The 22,627-nt window shown below is 39.4% G+C and overlaps 1 protein-coding gene across 1 annotated transcript; it reads right to left on the minus strand.

Annotated features, from left to right (window-relative positions):
• Positions 1 to 2,752: 2,752 nt before the first annotated feature.
• On the minus strand, positions 2,753 to 21,275 carry Slc26a2 (solute carrier family 26 member 2). The gene is made up of 4 exons (XM_046460151.2): positions 21,050 to 21,275; positions 14,893 to 15,064; positions 12,220 to 12,934; positions 2,753 to 10,193 (listed from the first exon to the last, which is right to left on the minus strand). The coding sequence occupies exons 3-4, from the start codon at positions 12,907 to 12,909 to the stop codon at positions 8,673 to 8,675; spliced, it is 2,211 nt and encodes a 736-aa protein (XP_046316107.1). The 5' UTR covers positions 12,910 to 12,934; positions 14,893 to 15,064; positions 21,050 to 21,275; the 3' UTR covers positions 2,753 to 8,672.
• Positions 21,276 to 22,627: the final 1,352 nt, after the last annotated feature.

Genomic DNA, 22,627 nt, shown 5'->3' on the forward strand with positions numbered 1-22,627 from the left:
TTTTTCACTTATCATTTAATTTTTCTAAAAAAAAAAAAATATATATATATATATATATATAGAGAGAGAGAGAGAGAGAGAGAGAGAGAGAGAGAGAGAGTACAAAAGCACAAATAGGCTCAGATAATTTAGTTCCAAGGTTACAGACCTGTTCATGTTAACTGTTCATGCTGAGGCCTTATTTCTTGGAATTTCAACCACCAGAGGGCACAGGTGGGTGACATAAAGGAAACAGTCAACTGAAGAAACCCTAAGAGCAGCCACTTGTAAATTCTGTGATGTGATAGAGATTGAGAGGGAAGACAAGGAAAAGGGGAAGAGACATAGGATGTGAGACTTGTTCAAGCAACCAACCAGGAACGAACTGCCTAGGACCACAAAATCTACCTCATCACACATCTTTTCACTAGAGACTTTTTCCAACCTATTGATACCACAGACCATGTTGACTCTGGACAGCTAGATATACTCTAGAAATGAGCCAGTGTTATAGGAATAATTATCCACCAAGCATATCCATGTTTGAAATAATAATTTATTGGACCTTATAATGTAGCCATCACTGGCCATAGGAGCTCTAAGAATTCTACCCTCAAGAATTTCAGCGGGGCACAGTGGCACTTGCCTATAGTCCCAGCTACTTGGGAGGCTTCAGGATTTCAAGGATGGTCTGGGCAACTTAGGAGAACCCTGTCTCAAAATAAAAGGAAAGGTCTGAGGATGTAGCTCAGCATTGGAGCATTTGCACTGCATGTGTGAGGCTTTCATTTTAAGCCCTGTTTACAAAACAAACAACAACAAAAGATAGAAGAGGGAAAAAATGAGTAGTAAATGTCATTCTTAGTGAATAAGCATAGACTAAATAGAGAAGTACAGAGATGGAGTCCAAAGGAGCCCCTAAAGGAGAGGAGTTCTGTAGAAATGTTGCCAAGAGCAAAGGATACTTGTTAAAAAATATCTAGGAGGAGGACTAGGGAGTTAGGTTGATGAAGCCAGGAGGCATCTCCTGGCAGAACAGCGTAAAAGACAGGTATTATTTAGTAAATGGCCTGTTGGGGAAACCTAAGGTCAGTAGTTGGTATGTCAACCAAAGAATGTGTGATAGGACAAGAGGCTAGAGGTGTAAGTAAGGGCAGTTTTAAAGGTCTTGTCAGCTAGAATATTAATCTTTTATTTATCCTGAAAACACAAATAGCAAGGGTCAGGTGTTTGTTTTTAATATAGTAATTAGAGGCTGGATTGCAGAGAAGCAGATAGTTATTTAGGCTGTGGCACTGTCTTGAGAAATAATGAAAATTGAGAGCAAGAACAAGATGTTAGATTTGATAGACACTTACAAGGTAGGTGGATTTGGTGTGGGAGTTAAATAGAGAAATTCCCAGGTTTCTAGCTTAAGTAGCTGGGTCATGCCATGATTACAATAGGTTAACAGGGTTAGAGGTATAGCTCAGTGGTATAGCACTTACTTAGCATGTGTAAAGTCCTAGGTTTGGGTCCCAGCACCAAGGAGAAAAAAAAAAGGTAGGTTAACAGAAGGGAAGACAAGTTTGTTTGGAAGACATGTTGCATGTGAGATAGCTCTAGGCATCCCAGCTGAGCTGTCCGATAACAAGATTTATATATAGATAAGCTGGTTGGCATTCTAGAAAGATCAGGCTAGAAATCTTTTTTCAGCTGCTACTAGCTCAGAAAGTAAGATGAGTGGAGCCATAGATGTGGAAGTTTATAAGCCATCCTTTTTATAGTTATGTGTGCATACCTGCACATGTGAATATTTCTCCAAGAGTCACACTTTCATCAGTCTCAACTGGATCTGAAAAGAACAAATTTAAGCAATGGTTCTAAATGAAGAGGCCATGGATACAAACGTTGAAAGGGCAGATGGGGGAAGCAGAGCTCTCCAGGGTAGCCAAAGAAGATGCTAGAGAATGACTGTGAGTGCATTTGACAGGTCTCAGAATGCCAGTGCTGTCTGCAGACACGGAGAGTACACAAAATGTAGAGTCCAATTCCTTCACTCTGTGAGATGGGAATAAGGTCAAGATCAGAATGCCTCCTGCAAAAGGAGGACTAAAAACCATCCTTAGCCCTGTCCCCACAACCCCACTTCAGAGAGATGAAAAAGAAAAAAAAAAAACAATGGTGAGTATCACCCAGAAGAGGCCTCATGGCAGGTACCGGGGAGGGTGGTGGTACAGTCTCCTTCACAATGCACGTTCCAGTTAGGAGTGCCACTCTCAGTTCTCTCACTTAATCATCATGTGTTAGCCTCAGTTTGCTGATAGGGAAAATGTGGACCAAAGATCACCTTTTCAAGTTCAGAAAGAACAATAGTAAAATATTAGTCAGATTTGGGTTTTCTGATTCTAGCATGATACGGAATAGGAGTCAAGAAATATGAGAACTCCAAGTGTCCTCAAGCAAATCTAGTCCTCCTTCCTCTTCACTTATGGAAAACAGAGTCCCCAAAGGAAAAGAATTTGGTTTCTTTATGTTTTATGTCCTTCTATAATGACAGATACTATCGTTATAGTCGGGAAAAATTACTGAGTAAATCATTTTCCAAATATAAACAGACTGTATTATAAAATCCACTGGTGCCTAAATATTTCTTGGCAGATTCCCAACCCCACACAAAAGTAACTAGAGTAATATTTATTATAGTAACAATTTATTAGTATACAAAAGAAATAACACCTCTGGACCTCAATACACATAATCTTACATTAAAAAAAAAAAAAGGCAAACATCCTTCCAGCAGAAAAAGACCTTTCTATTAACCAACTCCCCTCCTTTCCAATAGGCTATAATACATTATTGACTCATCCTTGTCCCATAAGGGGATTAAACAATGACTTATGAGGAATAACATCAAGGCACTCACTTCAATTAAAAATATGTAGTATAAACATATTCCTAAAAGTCATCAGTCTTAATATAATTAAAGGGGGAAAAGACAGTATACTTTTTTTGGAGAATAGACAAGATGGAGTTCATTCACCTGTTAAATTGATATTGTCTTGATTTGCATACAAAAGTTGCAAAGGTAGCCCATTTTGGTATTTTCACATACACATTTCTGAGAAACAGAAGCCATGGCAACATCAGGACTCAAATCATAATTTTCCAATTGATTTGCATTGAAAAGGCAAGAGCTATTTGATTCCAGGTATCTCATTTGAGGGATGGGGTATTGGATAAGGAAGAGAGAATTCCCCAAATAAGTTCATTAAAACTTAAGGTAAAAACCCATTCTAGCACAGACTTACAAACAGCATCTCTAATTTTAAAAAGACATTTGGTGGTGTTCTTCGTGATTCAGTCTTCATAATTCAATATTCTTCTATTTTACACAAAGTTTAAAAAAAAATAAAGACATACACACTGAAGAATGTTTAGTGTAATGTTTACTTTCTTAACAATACTTAACATGTTTCCTTTAAAACTGAGTTGCAAATTAAAAATTGTTTATTAGGATAAAAATATTTATAAAAATAAATCTTCCTCACTCCTACATCTAAATTCTCCATTTCTAAGTTACTTATTTTCTTTTTTTAACCTTGAAAATTGGGCTGGGTGGCTGGGGCTGAGCGTTACGGCACTCCTCTCTCATGTCTGAGGCCCTGGGTTCGATCCTTAGCACCATATAAGTAAAATAAAAAGGTATTGTGTCCATCTACAGATATATAGGCTATAACAACAAACCAGCTGGTTTGTTATTTTGTCCTATTCCATCTACCTTTTATTATTGTAATTCATGGCAATCTAAAATCTTTCTGCAAAAGTGGGGGAGGGGTGTGGTGGCACAAACCTGTAATCTTAACAGCTAGGGAGGCTAAAGCAGGAAGATCCCAAGTTCAAAGCCAGCCTCAGCAATTTAGTGAGGCCCTAAGCAACTCAGCAAGACCCTGTCTCAAAACAAATAAAAAGGGATAGGGATGTGTGGCTTAGTGTTTAAGTGCCACTAGGTTCAATCCCTGGTTACCTTCTCTCCCCACCACCACCAAAAAGGGGTGGGGGGCAAATTAGTTCAAAGCTTAAGTGTTCTAGTTCCCATTTCATCCTTTTTTTCAGTTTTTAAGCCCAGTTTTAAATAAGGCATCACTAGAATAAAAAACAAGGGGGGGGGGCCCACTAAAGAACAGAAAAATTGAGCAAAATCTAATTCCTATCAACTGGATTTTTACCATTTCCCTGTGGAATCTTCCTTTGAATAAACCAGGGGTATCACTGGCTCCTGCTCAACTCTCAGTCAAGCTTCAACTCAACACTCTTCTACAAAGCACATCCCCTAAGGGTCCCAGTTAGTGATTGATTGATTGAGAGAGAATTTTATTATTTATTTATTTTTTTAGTTTTCGGCGGACACAACATCTTTGTTTGTATGTGGTGCTGAGGATCGAACCCAGGCCGCACATATGCCAGGAGCGCGCTACCGCTTGAGCCACATTCCCAGCCCCCCAGTGTGTTATTTATTGAGTACCATAGTACCAGTACCTGGCCCAGGGTCCCTGACTCCTGGGTAGGTCCTCAAATATACAAGGTAATGTCTACATTAAGGTAAAGAGAACCCACAGTCCAACTCTAACAACACATAGAGGAAAACAATTCATTAAGAAGGGTCACAGAACGTGAGTTTATCACTGTAACTTGGAGACTGAATTTAAGTTCCCAAGAAATGCACTTCATCCCTTTTCTTACTTTTAAGATCAGGGCTAAGCCTGACAATATGGTAGTTTTCTTATTTGGTATGGAGGATTGAATCTTGGAGTATTTTACCACTGAGCCATATCCCTAGTCCTTTGTATTTTTGAGACAGGGTCTAAGTTTTCAAGGCTCGCCTTAAATTTGAGATCCTCCTGCCAAAGCCTCCTAACCTGGGATTACTAGATGTGCCACCCACCCAGTTGACAGTGTGTTCTTCAATAACAAATTACTAAGAGAATACCCCTGCACAGAATTATTTTTCTTATTAAAATGTAGCCATTAATATTATAAGTCTAATAATGCACAACAATTCCATACATTTTTAAAGTTCACTGTTTACCATATTATAAATCTAACAATAAATTTTTATAATCAATGTCTCTATCATTTAAAAGCTAAGCCAACTGTCAATCAAAAACACCTTGCCAGGCATAATGGGACACATCTGTAATCCCAGCAAGTCAGCAGCCTGAAGCAGGAAGACTGCAAGTTTAAAGCCAGCCTCAGCAACTTAGTGAGGCCCTAAGCAACTTTTTTTTTTTTTCTTTTCTTTTTTGAGAAACCCTCTCAAAAAAAGGGCTGGGGATGTGGCTCAGTAGTTAAGCATCCATAGGTTCAATTCCCAGTACAAACAAACAAACAAACAAAACCCTCCTTTTCTTTTTGTTCTACTTTAAAAAGATCAATTAGACATGTCAATCTTATTACCATATCAGAATCACATAGAATACTGGAGTCACATAGTTTAGAGGGAAGACAGTGCTCTAGAATAGTTCAAACCAGCTCTTTCAGCTTTGGTGAATCTGACTATTCCCTTCTGAAAACAGAAACCAGTTCTGACCTTGCTCTCAGAGGTGTGCTACCTAATCCTAATCCACTATTGTGTGGAGTTTACCAGGAATTGGATTCTGTTCAATTGGGTCCCTTCCTTGTCTCCCTTTATAGGTCAGTCTCTTCAGTGATTATTCCCTGCATTGTTTTCCTTGCACATATGTCTATTCCTGCATTGACAGACTCTACCCTTCTGTTGTAACAAATTTTAAAAATCAGGTTATAAGAGTTTTAACTATCCAAATTGTATGCACAGTCTATAGTTCAATGAAATGATAACCATTTAGATAGAGTTTATATATTTATCAATAAGTAACAAGAAAATGCTTCACTTAGACTCTCACATTTAGAATAAGCAAAATAATTTTGTATCAAAGCAATTTTAAAAATATCAAAAAGCAGCCAGGATGGTAGTAAAAACTGTCTTTAAAATAAAAAGGGCTGGGGATGTAGGTCAGCGATAGAACCCCCGGGTTCAATCCCCAGTACAAAACAAAACAAAAAATACACACACACACACACACTAGTTTTTGGTTGTAGTGACGATGGCAAATTAGCCTTTGGTTCCAAAGAGATGTTAAAAATTTTTAAGTTTACATAGACCTCAAGTCCAAGTAAAGAATGAAACAACTCCAGTGAAATCTTAAAATATCCTTATAATTGCCTACTAAAAGCAGAATCTCTTGTTTACTCTTATTTATCTTGGTAGGACAGGTGCAAATCAGAACATTATTCAAGAATAATGCTCACTGCTTATTTAAAGATCCCAAACTGTTCATATCCACATTGGTAAAAGTTTAGGCAATGCACAAACAATGTCATTCATCCTAAGAAATTTTCCAGATTCTGACCAAAATGAAATTCTTTGGCTATGCTGGTACTGGATTATAGAGTTGTTGTAAACATGTACTCATTACTCTGTCAGAGTGTTTGACATCTATAATATTCTCAATTCAAACCTGGCTTGGGGAAGGGACAAGAAGGGACAAAAAGCAATTGACCAAGACACGGGTTTTGACAATTATTATTCATAAGGCTGGATAGAAAGGGCAAACATCAGGGAGCAAAAGTTCTAAAAGGATGTCAAAATTCAGAACATTACATCTAATCATAACATTAATCACCTAGAAGATAGAAATCTAGACTTTGTACTCAGAAACTGCTCTGTCAAGATAATGGAAAGGTATTTTTCCATGTAAACAAATGGGAGAGTCCTATAATAGACAAGCAACACTGGCAGTTTATGGAGCAAACAGAAATACCAAAAAAAAAAAAAAAAAAAGAAAGAAAATATATATATGTATGTGTCAAGTAAGTACAAATATAGTATGTTTAAAAGCATCCCACCTCAATAGGAGCCCTGTATATAAGGCTTGATTATAATATCTAAAATTATTTAGAACATAGAAGCAGGCTAAAAAAATTATTTTGCACTTCTTTTAAAAGACTTGGCTAAATGTTTAAATCTCACATAAATTAATCCCCTATTCCTAACTTTGGAGAACCTGCTTTTTTCTTGCCTTTGAAGGTCCAGATATAGAATTATAAGCTTTCAATGTCAGATATTCTTGATTTTCTAAAGAAACCATTTCTCAACTCGCAACTTGTGGCCAATGATCAGAAACAATACATCCATACTTGGGTTTTTACAAATGTGCTTCTAAATTATTTTGTGTAATAGTTTTAGGCGACTTGAGTTAAAAGCTGTCACTGTCATCAATATTTACTGTACATCAACAGACATCTATGGCAGTAAGCACCAGCACTGTTTTCACTAAAACATATACAAATTAATTATTGATGTCCTTTTGGAAGCACTCTTGCCACTCTTGTGCATTCTTTTCCAGAGCAGCAGCTTATATTTAAGAAAGACTATCTAGTCCCCAGCAGACCCTTGCTAAAATGATATGAGGGGGGAGGGATATAAAATTTACTGCCAAATAAACTAATTCTTAAGGGAAACTGTCAGCCATTCTTTTTTGCCATCTGTCCTTGACGGTCTGCCCAAAGCTCATTTAAAATACTGTAAGGCCAGGAATGGTGGTGTATGCCTATAATCCCAGTGACTCAGGAGGCTGAGGCAGAAAGATCACAAGTTCCAGGCCAGCCTTAGCAACACAGTGAGACCCTGTATCCAAAAAGAGAAAAAAAAAAAAAAAAAGAGCTGGGAATGTGGCTCAGTCATTAAGAACTCTTAGATTCAGTCGCCAGTAGCAAATTAAAATACTTTAGAAAAGGCAAAATCAGCTCCTGCTTTATCTGACATGACTGAAACTGATATTCAGAAATGCCAGCTTAGGACAGATTCCATGGGAAAACACACTAGGATAACTTAATGCTGAAACAGAGCTTAATGGTAGATAAATGGTCAGATAAAGACCACAGAAAAGAGAATTCCCAATGCAGAACATTTCTAATTTTGACAAACTCTTTGCTGAACTACTGACCTTAAACAAAAAGCTATGACTAAAACATTAAATATATTACCAAGGTTATTCTGTAAAATGTTAGTATGTCACAAACCTGCTGGCCATCAGACTCCTAATGAGACTGTGCCTACAGTTCCCTGCCTTAAGGATAGGACTGGTTCTCTCCTACTGAAATCCAGAGATCCTACTGCTATCTGGGGAACAAAGACTGGGAATAGAGAAGCACAAGAACGAGCTTGTCTAGTTAGGACCTCATGCTTCACAAGCCCCTTATGCTGCTCGTTCAAGGGCAGGTTCAACACTCTCCCTGACTTCTTCTCCTTTCTGTCTACAGAGCCATACAAAGGCACAAATATTTCTAATGCAAATCCCAACTTCACTCCTTTTCTGCCTGGAGGAGAAAGAGTCCAAATGTATAGCCCCTAAAACAAGGTGGTAATAGTCTTGGGACTACTGTACTCTTTAATTCAGTAGATATTTATTGCATCCCCCAAATACTTCATATCTGTATGAAAGCTTGAAACTACAACATTTTCTTCTTTTTAACTTTGCCCAACAATAAGCTCTGCTGCATTTGAGAATATACAAAGGCCATAAACTTCAAAGGAAGAATAATTTCAAGTGTGCAACTTGAAATTATTGGAAAATGTTGCACACTTAAAATCTTAACCTATTGGCTTGACATTCTTCCTTTCAACTACTTTCTCAATCACCGGACAGACTCAGACCATTGAGAACACATATTCCTTTCTGCTTTTGAGATTCTACTGCAAAAGCCACTGCTTCGTACACACTATAGAAAAGAAGGTTTTCTTCTTCCTTTTTGGAATATTCTCCTCTGGCCAAAGAATCCCTCACAGAAGGATTGCACTGAGCCAGCAGAACTTGGATACCAATGGCTTCATAATCTCTGCGAACTTCCTTCAGTGTATGGATCCCTGCTGTATCTAAAAATTGTATTGTACTGCAGTCAATCACTATAGTATGCAGCTCCAAAGGATCATGGGAAAGTTGCATTGAAACTTCATCCTGGATTCCACCGAGAGTCACCGTTTCCTCTTTGAGCTTTATCTTTGCTGCCTTCTTCTGAGCTGCCTTTACCAAGACTGGGTTTAGAGTTTTTTTGTATAAAGCAGATCTGAAGCATTCTTTGTTTATGTAGTACAGCGGAGCTACAAAGCGGAAAATCTTAATGCCTGGCTTAGTCTGAAGGTTCTTGTAAGCAGATATGGATTCAAAGATTTCAGTCTCTTCCACCAAACCAAGCAATGAAATCTTTGGCTTCTGGGTGCGGAGGATGACACAAAACATAGAAAAACAAACTCCAACAAGCAGGCCTATTTCAGTGCTTATCAATGCAGAGGACAGCATAGTAACAAACCATATAACTGTATCCATTCTGCTAACCCTCCACATCTTGGGAACATCTCTAAATTTACAAAGGGCTCCCCGAAGATTTACAATAGTGATCACACCAAGGACACATTTCTGAAGGGAATAGAATAAAGGTGCAATTATCAGTAAAACCAACAAAAGAACAAGGGCTGTCACCACAGCAGAAAGCTGAGTTTGGCAACCTGTTGATTCTTTAACCAATGTCTTTGCAAGAGCAGCGCTAGTAGTAATGCAGTGGAAGAAGGAAGGGATAATATTGCAAAAGCCAATGGCATACATTTCCTGATTTGCTCTGACCGTGTAACCATGTTTCTTGGCAAACATCTCAGAAAGTGATACAGTTATAGCAAAACCAATGATAGAAATAGCTATTGCATCTACTGCCACACTAGGAATTAGGCTCCAATCTGGTGCTTGCGGTGGCATAAACCCAGTGGGAATATGTCCAGCTATACTAGAATTGTAATTCTCATTTAGTTTTCCATAATGAGAGGCTAAAGTGGCCGCCACGACAACAATTAGTTCGGTAGGAATTGGTGCCTTGAGTTTGGACTTGAAGCGCTCATTGAGTTCTTTGGTTGGCAGAAGGACCAAAAGGCACAAAAGGCTGGTGATGAGATCACAGAGATTGGTCTTATGGATGTTTCTGAAGATATGAATCCAGGTAGTGATAAATGAGCCCACGCCACTACTCCGAGGAAGGCTGAGCCCAAGAAGATATTTGGCCTGAGATGTAAGAATAGTGAAGGAGGCACCAGTGACAAATCCACTCAGCAAGGCATCGGAGAGGTAGACAGAAACGAAGCCCACTTGAAAGAAGCCCATTGCAACCTGGAATAGATGATATGTAAGTGTTAAATGGAAACAGAAAAGTGCTTCTCAATTTTCTATTACACTACATTTCTAGAATGGAAACAAACCATCAGAGCATCACAGAAGGTCAGAAATTGAATGAAGGCAATCATGCATCAATCTTTTCATATTACAAGGAGAGGGAACTTGCCCAAGGTCACACTGTCACTCATTAGTCCAAGTGAAGGAGCAACTTTGGATATCTATCTTCCCATACAATGTTTCTTAAACTTGAATAAGGTTCATACTTCTTTTCAAAAGGACATTCTCAAGGGTCCACAAGAAAACATACACACTCAAATTGGAAAAATTCCTCCAATTTAAGAAACCACTTATTTTTCATTAAGTCATAATCATTACTTTAAAAGTGGAGCTATAACTGGTTAAAAAAAATCACATCAAAATAGAATCACACTTTAAAAATTACCGTAGAACTCTTTAATCTAACTTCTGTAAAACTTGTTCTCCATTCAGTATGTATATACTTATACCACACTGCCACCCATATTAATAATAATCTTGTATTTTCACAGTTAACACCTTTTTATTTCTTCCTCTTCCCAGCTCCTCAGAATTCTATCACAACTTTCTAATTCTTGGTGAGACATACTAAAATCAAAGAAAAAGCAGACTCTAAAGAGTATTACTCATCTGTACCTCACCTTCCTTTCCCTATCTCATCCAAACACCAAATTAAGTGAGCCAATCTTCCCCTTTGCCCACTGGTTCCAAACACCTGCATTAGAGAAGAGGTTTAATGTCAGTGCTGACTTATGGATGCTAACAGGCAGGGCATAATGATAACAGCAAATTAGTGGCTACTATGGGAGACCCAAGAATAATTTAATTTTTAATCCTTTCTCCTGGCTGCTATATAGTAGCCCTCAATTTATCCCTTCCTTCCCCAATAACCATGGAGAACTACTGCATTTTAAAATTTTATATTTTTTTGGCACTGATGACTGAACTCAGGGGTACTTTACCACTGAGCTACATTCCCAGCCTGCTGGGAGCCATTAGCCAAGTAGGTATGACAATTTCCTTGCCAGCGTACCCCATGTTGCTGACATGTTGCAGTGACATTGAATGTAGGTGACCTTGCTCAAGGACCAAGGCAGATTAGGGTGTTCCCGGTTTTAAGATAATCGTGTTTAGGGCGTTCCCAGTTTAGGTTCCAGGTTTAAGGTTTAAGATTATTCCTGCTGGGAATAGGGCGTATCCTGCTGCCTGAGTTCCCCTTGAGTTCTCACGGGATTCAGACAGTATATTTTGGAGATAGAAGCCCAGTGGAGGGGGATTTGGGAAGAGAACGTGGATTTCCCCAGAACGTGATTGTAGACGGCTGGTGTGAGTTCGGGAATAAAGAGTTGCTGTTTGAATCTACAAGCTGTGTGGTGGCTCGTGATTGTGTGCCCAGCCAGACTGCGGCATTTGTGCCCAGCCAGACTGCGGCACCAGCCCTTTTTATTTTTTGAGACAAGATCTTGCTTAGTTGTTGAGGGTACTGCTAAATTGCCAAGACTGGTCTTAAACTTATGATCCTCTTGTCCCAACCTCCCTGAGTTGCTGGTATTATAAGCATGCACTACCATACCCAGCAAACTGTTTTTATTCAGAGTCCACTCACCAGAGCAGCAACTCTAAAGGAAGGTAGAAGAACCTATAATTTGAAATATTCCTAATCCACACTTCTCCCTATCCCCATTCTTTTTATCAATTTTTTTTTTTTTTTTTGGTTCTAAGAATTGAACCCAGGGGCACTTGGCCACTGAGCCACATCCCCAGCCCTATTTTGTATTGACAGGGTCTCACTGAGTTGCTTAGCACCTTGCTCTTGCCGAGGCTGACTTTGACCTCAAAATCCTCCTGCCTCAGCCTTCCAAGCCACTGGGATTACAGATGTCCACCACCACGCCCAGCATTTTGTTATATTATGCTCACTATCTGAGATTTCATGTAGTGATTACTTTTGCCAGAAATGACCCATTCTTCCACTGTTTCTTACCTGATAAACTCCAGCCATAAAGGTTACAGTGCTGCCAACTTTAATTGCATAGCAACTTTTATCACATACCCTGTCTAATGTCTGGTTTACTAGTGTGCTCCTATTTAAAATAATTTCTAAAGAAGGAGCAATATCAGAGCCAGCTTTGTGTACTTCTCGGTCAACTACCTCACCAATCATAAGGCACAGTACACCAAAAATGCCCACAGAGATGTGATGGGAGGTACCAAATATGAAATAAATGATGCTGGCAAAAAAAGATGTATACAGTCCATAAATAGGTTCTTGGCCAGCCAAAAGGGAATAAGCAATGGACTGGGGCACCAATAAGATGCCCACAATCAAGCCAGACATCACATCTCCTAGAATGTTCTTCTTTAGATCATATTTTGGGAGCCATCGCAAAACAGGAAGGAAATCAAAAATCATATTTTTAACTTTGGTTGGGCTACACTGGCAACTCTTCTGTAGCTTTTTGATGACAAACTGCTTGATGTTAGTATGTGATTTCTCCTGAGGCTCCATATGGATCCTAGGATAAGAACTGCGTCGATCATTGGTCTCAAATTGCTTCAAGTCAGTACTTGATTCCTTTTGAGGCTTCAGAAGGACACCAGATGGAAGACTGTCATTTCCTTCAGCTGAGTCCCTGGGTGAAAGGTCATGTTGCTCTTTACTTTCCAAAGACATTTCCGGAGACAAATGGTTCCGCTTCCTACCCCAGAGAAAATATCAGTGTTAACCGATAAAGTAGTTCTCAGTATTCAGGTATATTAACAATCCTACTTGTCACACACATGGAAGTTAAGAGGACTTCAGTTTGGGGATACATATCTTATGCCTTCTTTTCTTCATCAAGCCTTGTTTATCTTAGAGGAAAAAAGACAAGCACCAGACCACAAACAGCTAGGTCAAAGCAAACAATTGGTTGATACAGGACACCCCAAGAGTATAAAGCACTAAGGATTATTTTCCATATTTGCCTGTCTACCCCTGCAGTTTTTTCTTCAGACAAGTTACTGGGGCACTCTGTCTTCTTTCTATATACAATAATGGTCTGCTTCCCAGGCATACCACAAAATAGGATCTAGTCTCAAATCTTCACTCTTCTCTACCCATCCTTGAAAAAGTGGTGGAGCACTTGCCTAGCATGTGTGAGGCAGTGGGTTCAATTCTCAGCACCACATATAAATAAATAAAATAAAGGTATTGTGTCCATCTAAAACTAAACAAAAAATAAAAATAAAAAAGATGGCTCTTTGTGTATGTATATGTTCATTTTTAAACGACCCACTAATTGTTGAGAATAGAAGATAAAGTATGTGACGGAGTATAGATAAGTGTTTTGGGCAATAAAAAGAAACTAGAGCAGAATGCATCTGAATCTTCAAATAGCACTCCTTTACTTAGATAGGGAAGAGAAGCTGATAAGAGAATGTTGAAACTTAACAAATATCAAGTGCATGGGGAGGGTTGATAGGGCACGTGACTAATATATGCTATAGAAGGTTTTGGTCCATTCTACTGAGTTCTAGTTTGGAGTTATCTGCCTTATGGCAGAGCCCATATTCATGCAAAGAGAGACCCACTTGACTACTATGAGTACACACAATAAAACATAGGATATCTAGAGAGGAAAATGTTGCCTTGAACTTCCACATCTCTAGGTCCTACCAAAACTATAGAACTAGTGCCATAAATCTACTACTAGGAACTACAGGAAAATAAAGGAGATAAAAATAACAAAAAAGAGAAGGGACAACAAAAATCTTAGGAGTAAAAGAGGAGGAACAAGAATCATGCTCTCAAAGGAGTCCAGTGAACACTTTTTAGCAAATACTTCACAAATTAGTGACTTTCCATAAGCTATGTGCTTAGCTTAGAATATCCATCCATCTCTCTGCTTGTCAAGACCTTAATCATTTTTGAAAACCCAGTTAAAATGCTACCTTTGCTACAAAGCACTACCCAATTTCCCCTAACCCAAATGAATCACTGTGTCTTCTGTGTTCCACGACACTTTGCATCTGCATTATAGTAGTAACCACACTCTGTATTAGTTAAGTAAGAGTGTCTCCTGGAGAAAAGACATCTTGTTCATCAGTACAGTCATCACTAAACACAATATAATAACTCTGAGATAGCAGGTTCACAGAATATTTGAATAAATTTAAGAACAAATAAGCAAACAAATTTGTGACTATGAATATATAGAGTCAAGACAGATGGACGACTCAGGAAATTTTCTATTTTCTTTTTTCCCCCCAGTCCTGGGGATTAAACCCAGGGACACTTTACCATTGAGCTACATCCCCAGCCCTTTTTATTTTTTTTTTATTTTGAGACAGGTTCTCACTAAGTTGCTGAGGGCCTCTCTTAATTGCTGAAGCTGGCCTGGAACTTGTTGATTCTCCTGCCTCAAGCCTCCCAAATCACTGGGATCATAGGTATGTACCACTACAATTGGCCAATTTTCTGTTTTATAACTGACAGAAAAACAAATCTTTGTGAGGTATAAACCTAAGTGCCACATTCCAAGATCCCATGGCCTATTCACCAATACAAGATATATAAAATTTTATTTTATTTAGGTTGAAGAGTAAAATAACAGTTATTTTGATGGTCTTGTGAAGCAGAAAAGGAAAAAAAGGATAGATGCAAATGGCTACTGACCCTAAGCAGATAATCAGGTTGATGGATAGACACAGTAGCTCTTCGTTCCTCAGTGTAAACAGTCTGTAATTATCTTCTCACTTCCAGCTTTCTTGAGCAGCTTGAATGCACTTCTTACCTCCTAGTTTGGAGCAGCTCTTGTTGATTTCTGGGTCAAAAGTCTTTGACAAACCTAAAAAACAAAAAGAAACATAAAGCAAAACTAAACAAATCTGGGTCTTTGCCTTCTATGGAGCTGTTGAAAAGAATAAAAGAAAAAATACTTGAAAAGTATAAGAGAAGGCTGGGTACAGTGGCACATGCTTATAATTCCAGTGACTCAGGAAGCTGAGGCAGAGGAATCACAAGTTCAAAGCCCACCTCAGCAAGGCCCTAAGCACCTTAGTGAGACCACCTCAAAATAAAAAATAAAAAGGATTGGAGATGTGGCTCAGTGGTTAAGCGCCCCCGGGTTCAATCCCCAGTACCACAAAAAAGCAACAACAACAAAAATTATGAGAGAATTGTAAATTAAGAAAGAATCAAATAAAAAAAGAATCAAATAGAAATGCTGTAAAAACTATAATAGAGGCAAAGAATCAATGAACTCAGGTCAACAGAAATTAACTAATGCAAATCAGCTAAATGCTGTTTTGCTGTTTGGTATTCAAACAGTAACAAAACCAGAAACCTAATACCAAAATAACAGAACATCCAAGATATGTGAGACATCAAGCTAACTAACATGTGCATAATTAAAATCTATAAAGGAGGAGAGAATGGGAGAAGAAATGTGTGAAGACATAATGGCCAAGAGTTTTCCAAAATTAATGAGACACAACTACAGATCCAAGAATCTGAGAGAATGCCAGGAAGGATACACATAAAATTAAAACAAAACCCTGTACCTATACATATCACATTCAAGCTGCTAAAAACAAAATATAAAGAGAAAATAAACAAAAGAAAGAAAAAGCCACACTCTTTACACAGGGACAAAGGTAAGAATTACAGCATCTTTCTTTTTAGAAATTATGGAGGCCACAAGACAATGGAGTTATATCTTCACCAGTGAAGTCTACACGCAGAAAAAAAATCTTTTAAAAGATGAAGAAGAAATAAAAACTCTCTCAGATAAACACTGAATTTATTACCAGCAGGTCAGTTAGTTTGCGTTTGTGCACTATGTTGCCCCTGCACCCATCCTCCCTCATAAGTTACAGAGAGATTCTTTAGGCAAAAGAATATACCAGACAAATTTAGGTCAACACATCAAAGAAATAAAGGTTCAGGAAATGGCACAAATGAAGATAAAATATACTTAACTTTTTCAGTTTAAAAAATCTTCAATTTCTCTAAAAGATAACTGTCTAAGCCAAACGCTTGAATGTCTTATTTATGCATATAAAAAATAAATGTGTGACAATAATAGCAAAAAGAATGGGACTTGGAATGGGGAATTACAAGGTCTATCTGTAAAGTAATATAATAGTAAAATGATTAAAAAGGCCAATTTTATGTTACATATACTTTACCATACACACATACGCAAAAGCCAAAAGGGACAAAATTCTAAGACTCTTATGCCATATATGAAAAGATAAAAGACCATGAAATGCAATCCTCATATTCTGTAGATAATAATAAGGGGTTCAGAATAGTGAAATCATTTAAAGCAGAGCTGGAACTACAACTCAAGTATCCTGACCCCTTAACCTTTTTCCTCTAATAGATTATCAGTCTCCTTATATGTGTACAAATCATCAAATATTACAAGAAAACTAGTGTCAACTCCAAAGTAATCTAGAGATCTAAAGTTTATTGAAAATTGTTAAATCTTAACTCAATACTAAGGTAAACAAGTCATCTACCAAAATAAGCATCGCTTCTTAGATGGAAAAATCTAAAATAGCTTGGAATAGGTAATGTATAATTTGGAAATAAGTTTCCAGTACTCCCAGCACTTACAAGCAGCAGGATGATAGCCCTAATACTAGCCTCTCTGATTTGGACACACTCTGTAGGTACATTCTGCCTTCTGACTGCTTATTTTGAAGCTTCTTAAAAATCTTAAGAAAAGTTGAAAGAACAAGACATGAAACACCTGTATACTCACAATTCACCTACTTAACTGACAATTGTTCTTTTGCACCCTTTGTCCTTACAGAGTCTTGTTCTTCTGAACAACTTGAAAGCTGCAGACATACTTTGCCTTAAACACTTCATTGACCCTACATTTTGTAACCCTATGCTATCTGCCTCTTCTTCAAAAGAAGAAATCATTAACATAAGATGTCTACCTCTTGGATATACTCTTCAAAAATCTGCAAGGGCTCCCTGCCTCTTAACAGTCTAATAAAACCTTAGTACAGTCTCCTAAGTAGAACAAGACTGCAACTGCCTCTCTTGCTTTCTTCCATTCACTAGTGTTCCAATCACCAATCCATAAAACTATTAGGCAGTCTGCTCCTTTGCTCATGCTATGCCTTCAGTCTGGGACGCCTTTTTCTTTTTTTCTTTCTTTCTTTCTTTTTTTTTTTTTTTTTTTTGTGGTGGTGGTGCTGGGGAATGAACATAGGCCCTCATACATGCTATGCTCATGCTGAACTACACTCTCAGCCCCTTTCTATCTTGGTTCTTTTTCTAATCCTAGAAGGCCCACCTCACAGGGAGACTTAAACTTCTTAGGCTAATCTTCCTTGACACATTACATAAAATGATTTAGCACTTAAGCAAACATGTCTCTCAAATTACAGCACATTGATAGGCAGGCATCAAGTCATCCTTGTCTCTTAGAACCCAGCACTTAACGCCTCACACTTGCATTCACGTTAACGGAAATAAACATTTATGTTTCTTTACTTGAAACAACTTTTGTTTACTGAGGATTGAACCCAGGGCTTTCTGCATACTAGGCAAGTATTCTACCACTGAGCTGCATACCCCTGCCCTTTTTATTTGATTTTGAGACAGGGTCTTGCTAAGTTTCCTAAGGTGACCTCAAACTTGTGATTCTCTTGTCTCAGTCTCCCCAAATAGCTAGAATTACACCTATGTGAAACAGCTGAATGCAGCCAATACAACTAAGTATTAAGTAAATACAATGAAGACAATAAAACTTGTTTTCCAGGTATCACAGTTACCAATGTTCATTTATGTCTATGATACAAAATAATCAATATGAAGCATTTATCAGTAGTGTAAACATCATGACATATTATATCTGATATTAAGCACAATCGAAGACAAAATAATAAAATATCCAAGAGGAAAATAATATAAAACCACCATCACATAAATAGTTCCTTGTGCAGTAATTCACAGCTTTCAAGATTACATACACATCTTCTACTTGCCTCCTCAATAAACTTAAGGACACAACAGGAATTCCCATTTTCCAGTATGAGACAAATCAAGTTTAGTCACTTGCTCTATTAGTAACATCAGATTCTCAAATCTCATCCTCCAATTTCCAAGTTTAGCTTTTTCTATAAAACAACACTGTCTCCCCCAATTTGTTTCCTTGTTAAAAGGTTTTAGTTCAAACTATTAGTCTGTAGACAAGTACTCAACTCAGGATTTCTGAGTATATTAGTAATTTTAATAAGTGAAGATAACACACTACTTAAGCAGGTTTGGTTAAAAAAAAAAAAAAGTCCAAGACTAAAATTACTTTTATGTTTCATACTACATTCATACTTGGTAACATTTTCTTTTTTTCCCCTATTAGAAGAAAACATAAATTTACTCCAGTATTACATTTTGGCCAGAATAACTGTCATCCAAGACAAAAGTCAAACAAAGCAAATAAGCCCTTGCCTCCTCCATACCTTTTTTCTTCTCTAATGGAAGTGCCCTTCTCCAGTTATATTCATGGCTTGCTGCCTGTTTTCTCAAAGGATACCTTATCAATTAGTTCCTTCTTAGACACAATAGAAAATGGCACCACTGCCATCTGGGTCTATCTCTGCTTTGTACTCTCATCCCCTTTGCCTAATTTTTTTTTTTTTTAAGTCTATGGCCCTGTCAGTTTTTAAACTGTCTTTCAGGCGGGGGCAGGTAGGGGTAGTTCAGGGGCAGGGGGCTTGCATAGCATCCAAAGGCTCAGGGTAAAATCCACAGCACCATTAAATAAATAATTGTGTTTCTTTCCCATGAAGGCAGTGACTTACTCTATTTTGTTTGAAGTTGTATCCTGAGTGCTCTGTTATGTGGCATCTAATAAGTGCTTGTTGATGGTTGATAGTTTAACAGCTATTCAGGAAGAAAAAGGAAGTTATTTTCCCCATTCTTACTAACTCACCAACTCTGACCCTTCCACCCCCACATACCAAAACAAAACTTTTTAAAATATTTTTTTAGTTGTAGATGGACACAATACCTTTATTTTGTTTATTAAGGTTATTTATGTAGTGTTGGCAATCTAACCAAGTGCCCCACACATGATAGGCAAGTACTCAACCACTGAGCCACAACCCCAGCCCCCCCAAAACCAAACTTTTATCAAGAAATTATAGTTTGGCAAACATCTGCCTGGGGTTTATGCTCACTAAACATGTTGTGTTGATTCTCAAAGTCTACCTCTAGTAAATACCTCTGGAGATCCCCCAAACTCTGAATTTGTTCATTTCTAGATCCTCCCCTAGGAGGCAGCACACTGAAGTACTGTACAATGATTTTCAAATAGAGATCAAAATGCAGATTCTTAGGCCTGCCCCTAAAAATCCAAGTATGGAATCTAAGTCTCTGCACTGTGGATAATAATGAGCTTTAGGGCCACATATGGAGAATCACTAGTTGTATTCTAGAAGTCAGACCAAATCTCTATTTAGATCCTAGCTACACTGTTCAAAGTTGTTCAGGGCTGGGTGAAACCTTCTACTTAGCATCAATTTGTGACCTACAAAATGGAGATAATATTACCTAACTTGCAGGATTAGGTAACACAAGTAAACTACCTAAGCATATAACAATTATTTAATAAACAACAGCTATAAGTCTCTCTCACAATCTTTGAGATTCCTTCAGGAAAAAAAAAATTGGACTCATTTCTTTTTTTTAAATATTTATCTAGTTGTAGGTGGACACAATATCTTTATTTATTCATTTTTATGGGTGCTGAGGACTGAACCCAGGGCCTCACACGTACAAGGCAGGTGCTCTACCACTAAGCTACAGCTCCAGGCCGGACTCATTTCTTTCCAACAGCGCTGATCCTCCATTTCCTATTGATCCAACTTTCAAAAACAAGAATTTCTGCTTAACCCAATCCTATAAATCACATTAGCTCTAGATTTCACATAAAGCCATGATGTGAAGCTAGGGGTGGGTATGGAGCAATGGCAAGAGGCCCTGGGTGCAATCTGCAGCCACTCTCTTCCCCAGCCTCCGCAGGAAAAAAAAGGGGGGGAATATAGGGGTGAAAATACTAATACGTACCAGAAAGGAGTGCAAGTTTTGGATGCTTCTAACTCATGGTGGGCCCCAATCTGTGCAAGAAAAAGGGCCCTGCCAGATATTTACAAGCTGAGTACCAGCCCTAGCTCTGCAATTATAGTTAAGGCCCTGGACCACAAGTCTTCTCAGTGTCCTCACCTAACCACTGAAAGAATTCCAACTTCAGTGTATGAGTATTAAAGAAGTACAAGTCCATACCCTTCTATGACTCAGAAACAAAAATAAATAAATCTATTGCTTTGAGGGAGAAAAAAAGGAAAGGAAGTCAAGGAAGGAAGCGTAAGTCCTAACTTTGTATCTAACCAGGTGTCTGATTTTAATACCCAAGATAACCAAGTATTCTCTTCAGGCCCGTTTCCCCATCTGCCCAAGGTGGGGCGGCTCCTACCACCTCGGTGCAGCTCCCCAGGTCTCAGGGTGCCAATCGCCTCAGCAAGGAACAGCAGCTCCGCGTCTGCGAGGTGCGAGGGGTGTAGGATGAAAAATGGGCAGTCATGGGCCGCAGGAGCTAGCCGCCTCATGAGATTGAGGCTCTGCTCCGGCCACCGCCGATTAAGGGAATAACCCGGACTCACGCCCACTTCTCCCCGCCCGACCACTACGCTCACGGAGAAGCTAGGTCATGGCTTCCTCCCACCACTCTTGGGACCAAGGCCAGTCTGAACCTAAAAGGTGCCCGCAGATCGCGTAGCGGCCGCCCCGACCCCTCCCCTTTGCTCACCTCTGGGGTCCGGACAGCAGCACGCAATGAGGCCCCGCGGCGCCTACTCCGCCGTGGCCGGGATGAGCGGACACCTCAGCGCCGGCAGAGGCTGTCCGGCCCCGCGCTGGCCTCTTTTTAAACGGCCCGTCCCCTTCCCCGCCCATTGCCCGGCCCCCGGAGGAGGCAGAGGACCAGCCAAGCGAGACCCAGGGAGCGCAGCGAAGACGCACCGGCCAAAGGTGGTGCGGAAGGTACTCCGGTTGCTGAAGCCCGGGACTAAGGTGGTCACGTGGTTCTGAGGCTAGCGAAGCTGCTGTCAGCCAATGACTGGGCCCGGGTCGGCGAGGGTTCCGCCCCCTATCTGTTTTCCTCCTCTCGATTGGCTGTCCTGGCAGAAGGGGCCACGCGGCCGAAATCCTTCGGCAGTTCCTCCGGCACAGAGACGGGTGATTCAACCGCCAAGTGGGCAACCTATCGGTTCTCAGCCGTGACCCGCAGAGTGTAGGGAAGATGAAATGTCAGAATCGATAAGCGGAAGCGCTCTGCGCGGAGCTTTAGAGAGCTCTGAGATTGCGAGCTGCCTCATCTTCATCCAAGACTTCTTGGGGCTCCTTTTGCTCCACCCGCAAAGGGGAAATTGAAGCCCTGAATGGGAAAAGGCGGCCAGAAAGTTAAGGCACTTGCCCCATTTGAACTTGTTCTCCACCAAAGATCCCAATAACTAGAAGGCCCTTTTTAAAAACGTAAAACAAAAAGTGTAAAAGTATGAAATGTAATTCCAGCCCTTGTTTAAAACCTTCCGTGGCTTCCCATGGCCTTTATAGAGCTCTCTCTCCCTGTGTCCTCTGCACTTTCCTCACTGCTCTGAACTGGCCATCTCTTGTGGGATCTGAACACTGGTTGCTACCACCTGTTGTCTCGGGTCTCTCTAAATTCTTGCCCTCTCCTCGGAGGACATCCCTGACAATCTTATGTAAAGGAGCCACCCCGTCCCACCCTATCACGCCCTCTTGATTTAATCATAGGTCTGGACAACATGGCGTATGCATTCATTCGTTCATTTGTAGCTTTCATGGAGAATGAATTATGGTTAACTTCTTTGCCACGAACCTCTTCACAATCATTTAAGAAATTTTCTTATCTACAGATGATTGATCCCCAAGTTTTGTTGCCCACCGAATTAAGAGTTTCCAAGGTCACAAACTACATCGATAATTGTATTAATCAGGGTTCTCTAGAAGAACACAATCAAAGGAAGTATAATGATAAAAAGTTGACTTATTAGGTTAACTGGGTAGTCCACGAAGGCCGCTGCAGGCTGGAAAGCTGGGAGAACCAGTAGCTGCATAGTCTTAAGAGGCTGAAGCCCCCAGAACAAGAGAGATGGATGTTGCTACCCTAATCTGAGACCTAAGCCTTTTGGAGAATCACTGTCAGAGTCCGCTTTGGAAGAGTCCAGGAGAGAGAATCCGCTCCCTGAGGGCAACAGCAATCAACAGCCCGTTCAAGAAGAATTTAGCTTGAATCTGCTGCTGCTTCTTTGTTCTTCCAATTTTTATTTCATACAAGCCATCCTATTGATTGGTGCTGCCCATG

Source organism: Marmota monax, unplaced genomic scaffold (genome assembly GCF_021218885.2).
Source record: "Marmota monax isolate L192 unplaced genomic scaffold, Marmota_monax_Labrador192_F-V1.1 WCK01_AAM20220418_F8-fsc00006, whole genome shotgun sequence".
Classification (NCBI taxonomy): Eukaryota; Metazoa; Chordata; class Mammalia; order Rodentia; family Sciuridae; genus Marmota; species Marmota monax.

Coding starts and splice junctions, on each gene's coding strand:
- Slc26a2 (XM_046460151.2), bottom strand. CDS start 12,909: ATGTCTTTGGAAAGTAAAGAGCAACATGACCTTTCACCCAGGGACTCA. Junction 10,194..12,219: donor TTATGGCTGGAGTTTATCAG/GTAAGAAACAGT, acceptor CATCTATTCCAG/GTTGCAATGGGCTTCTTTCA.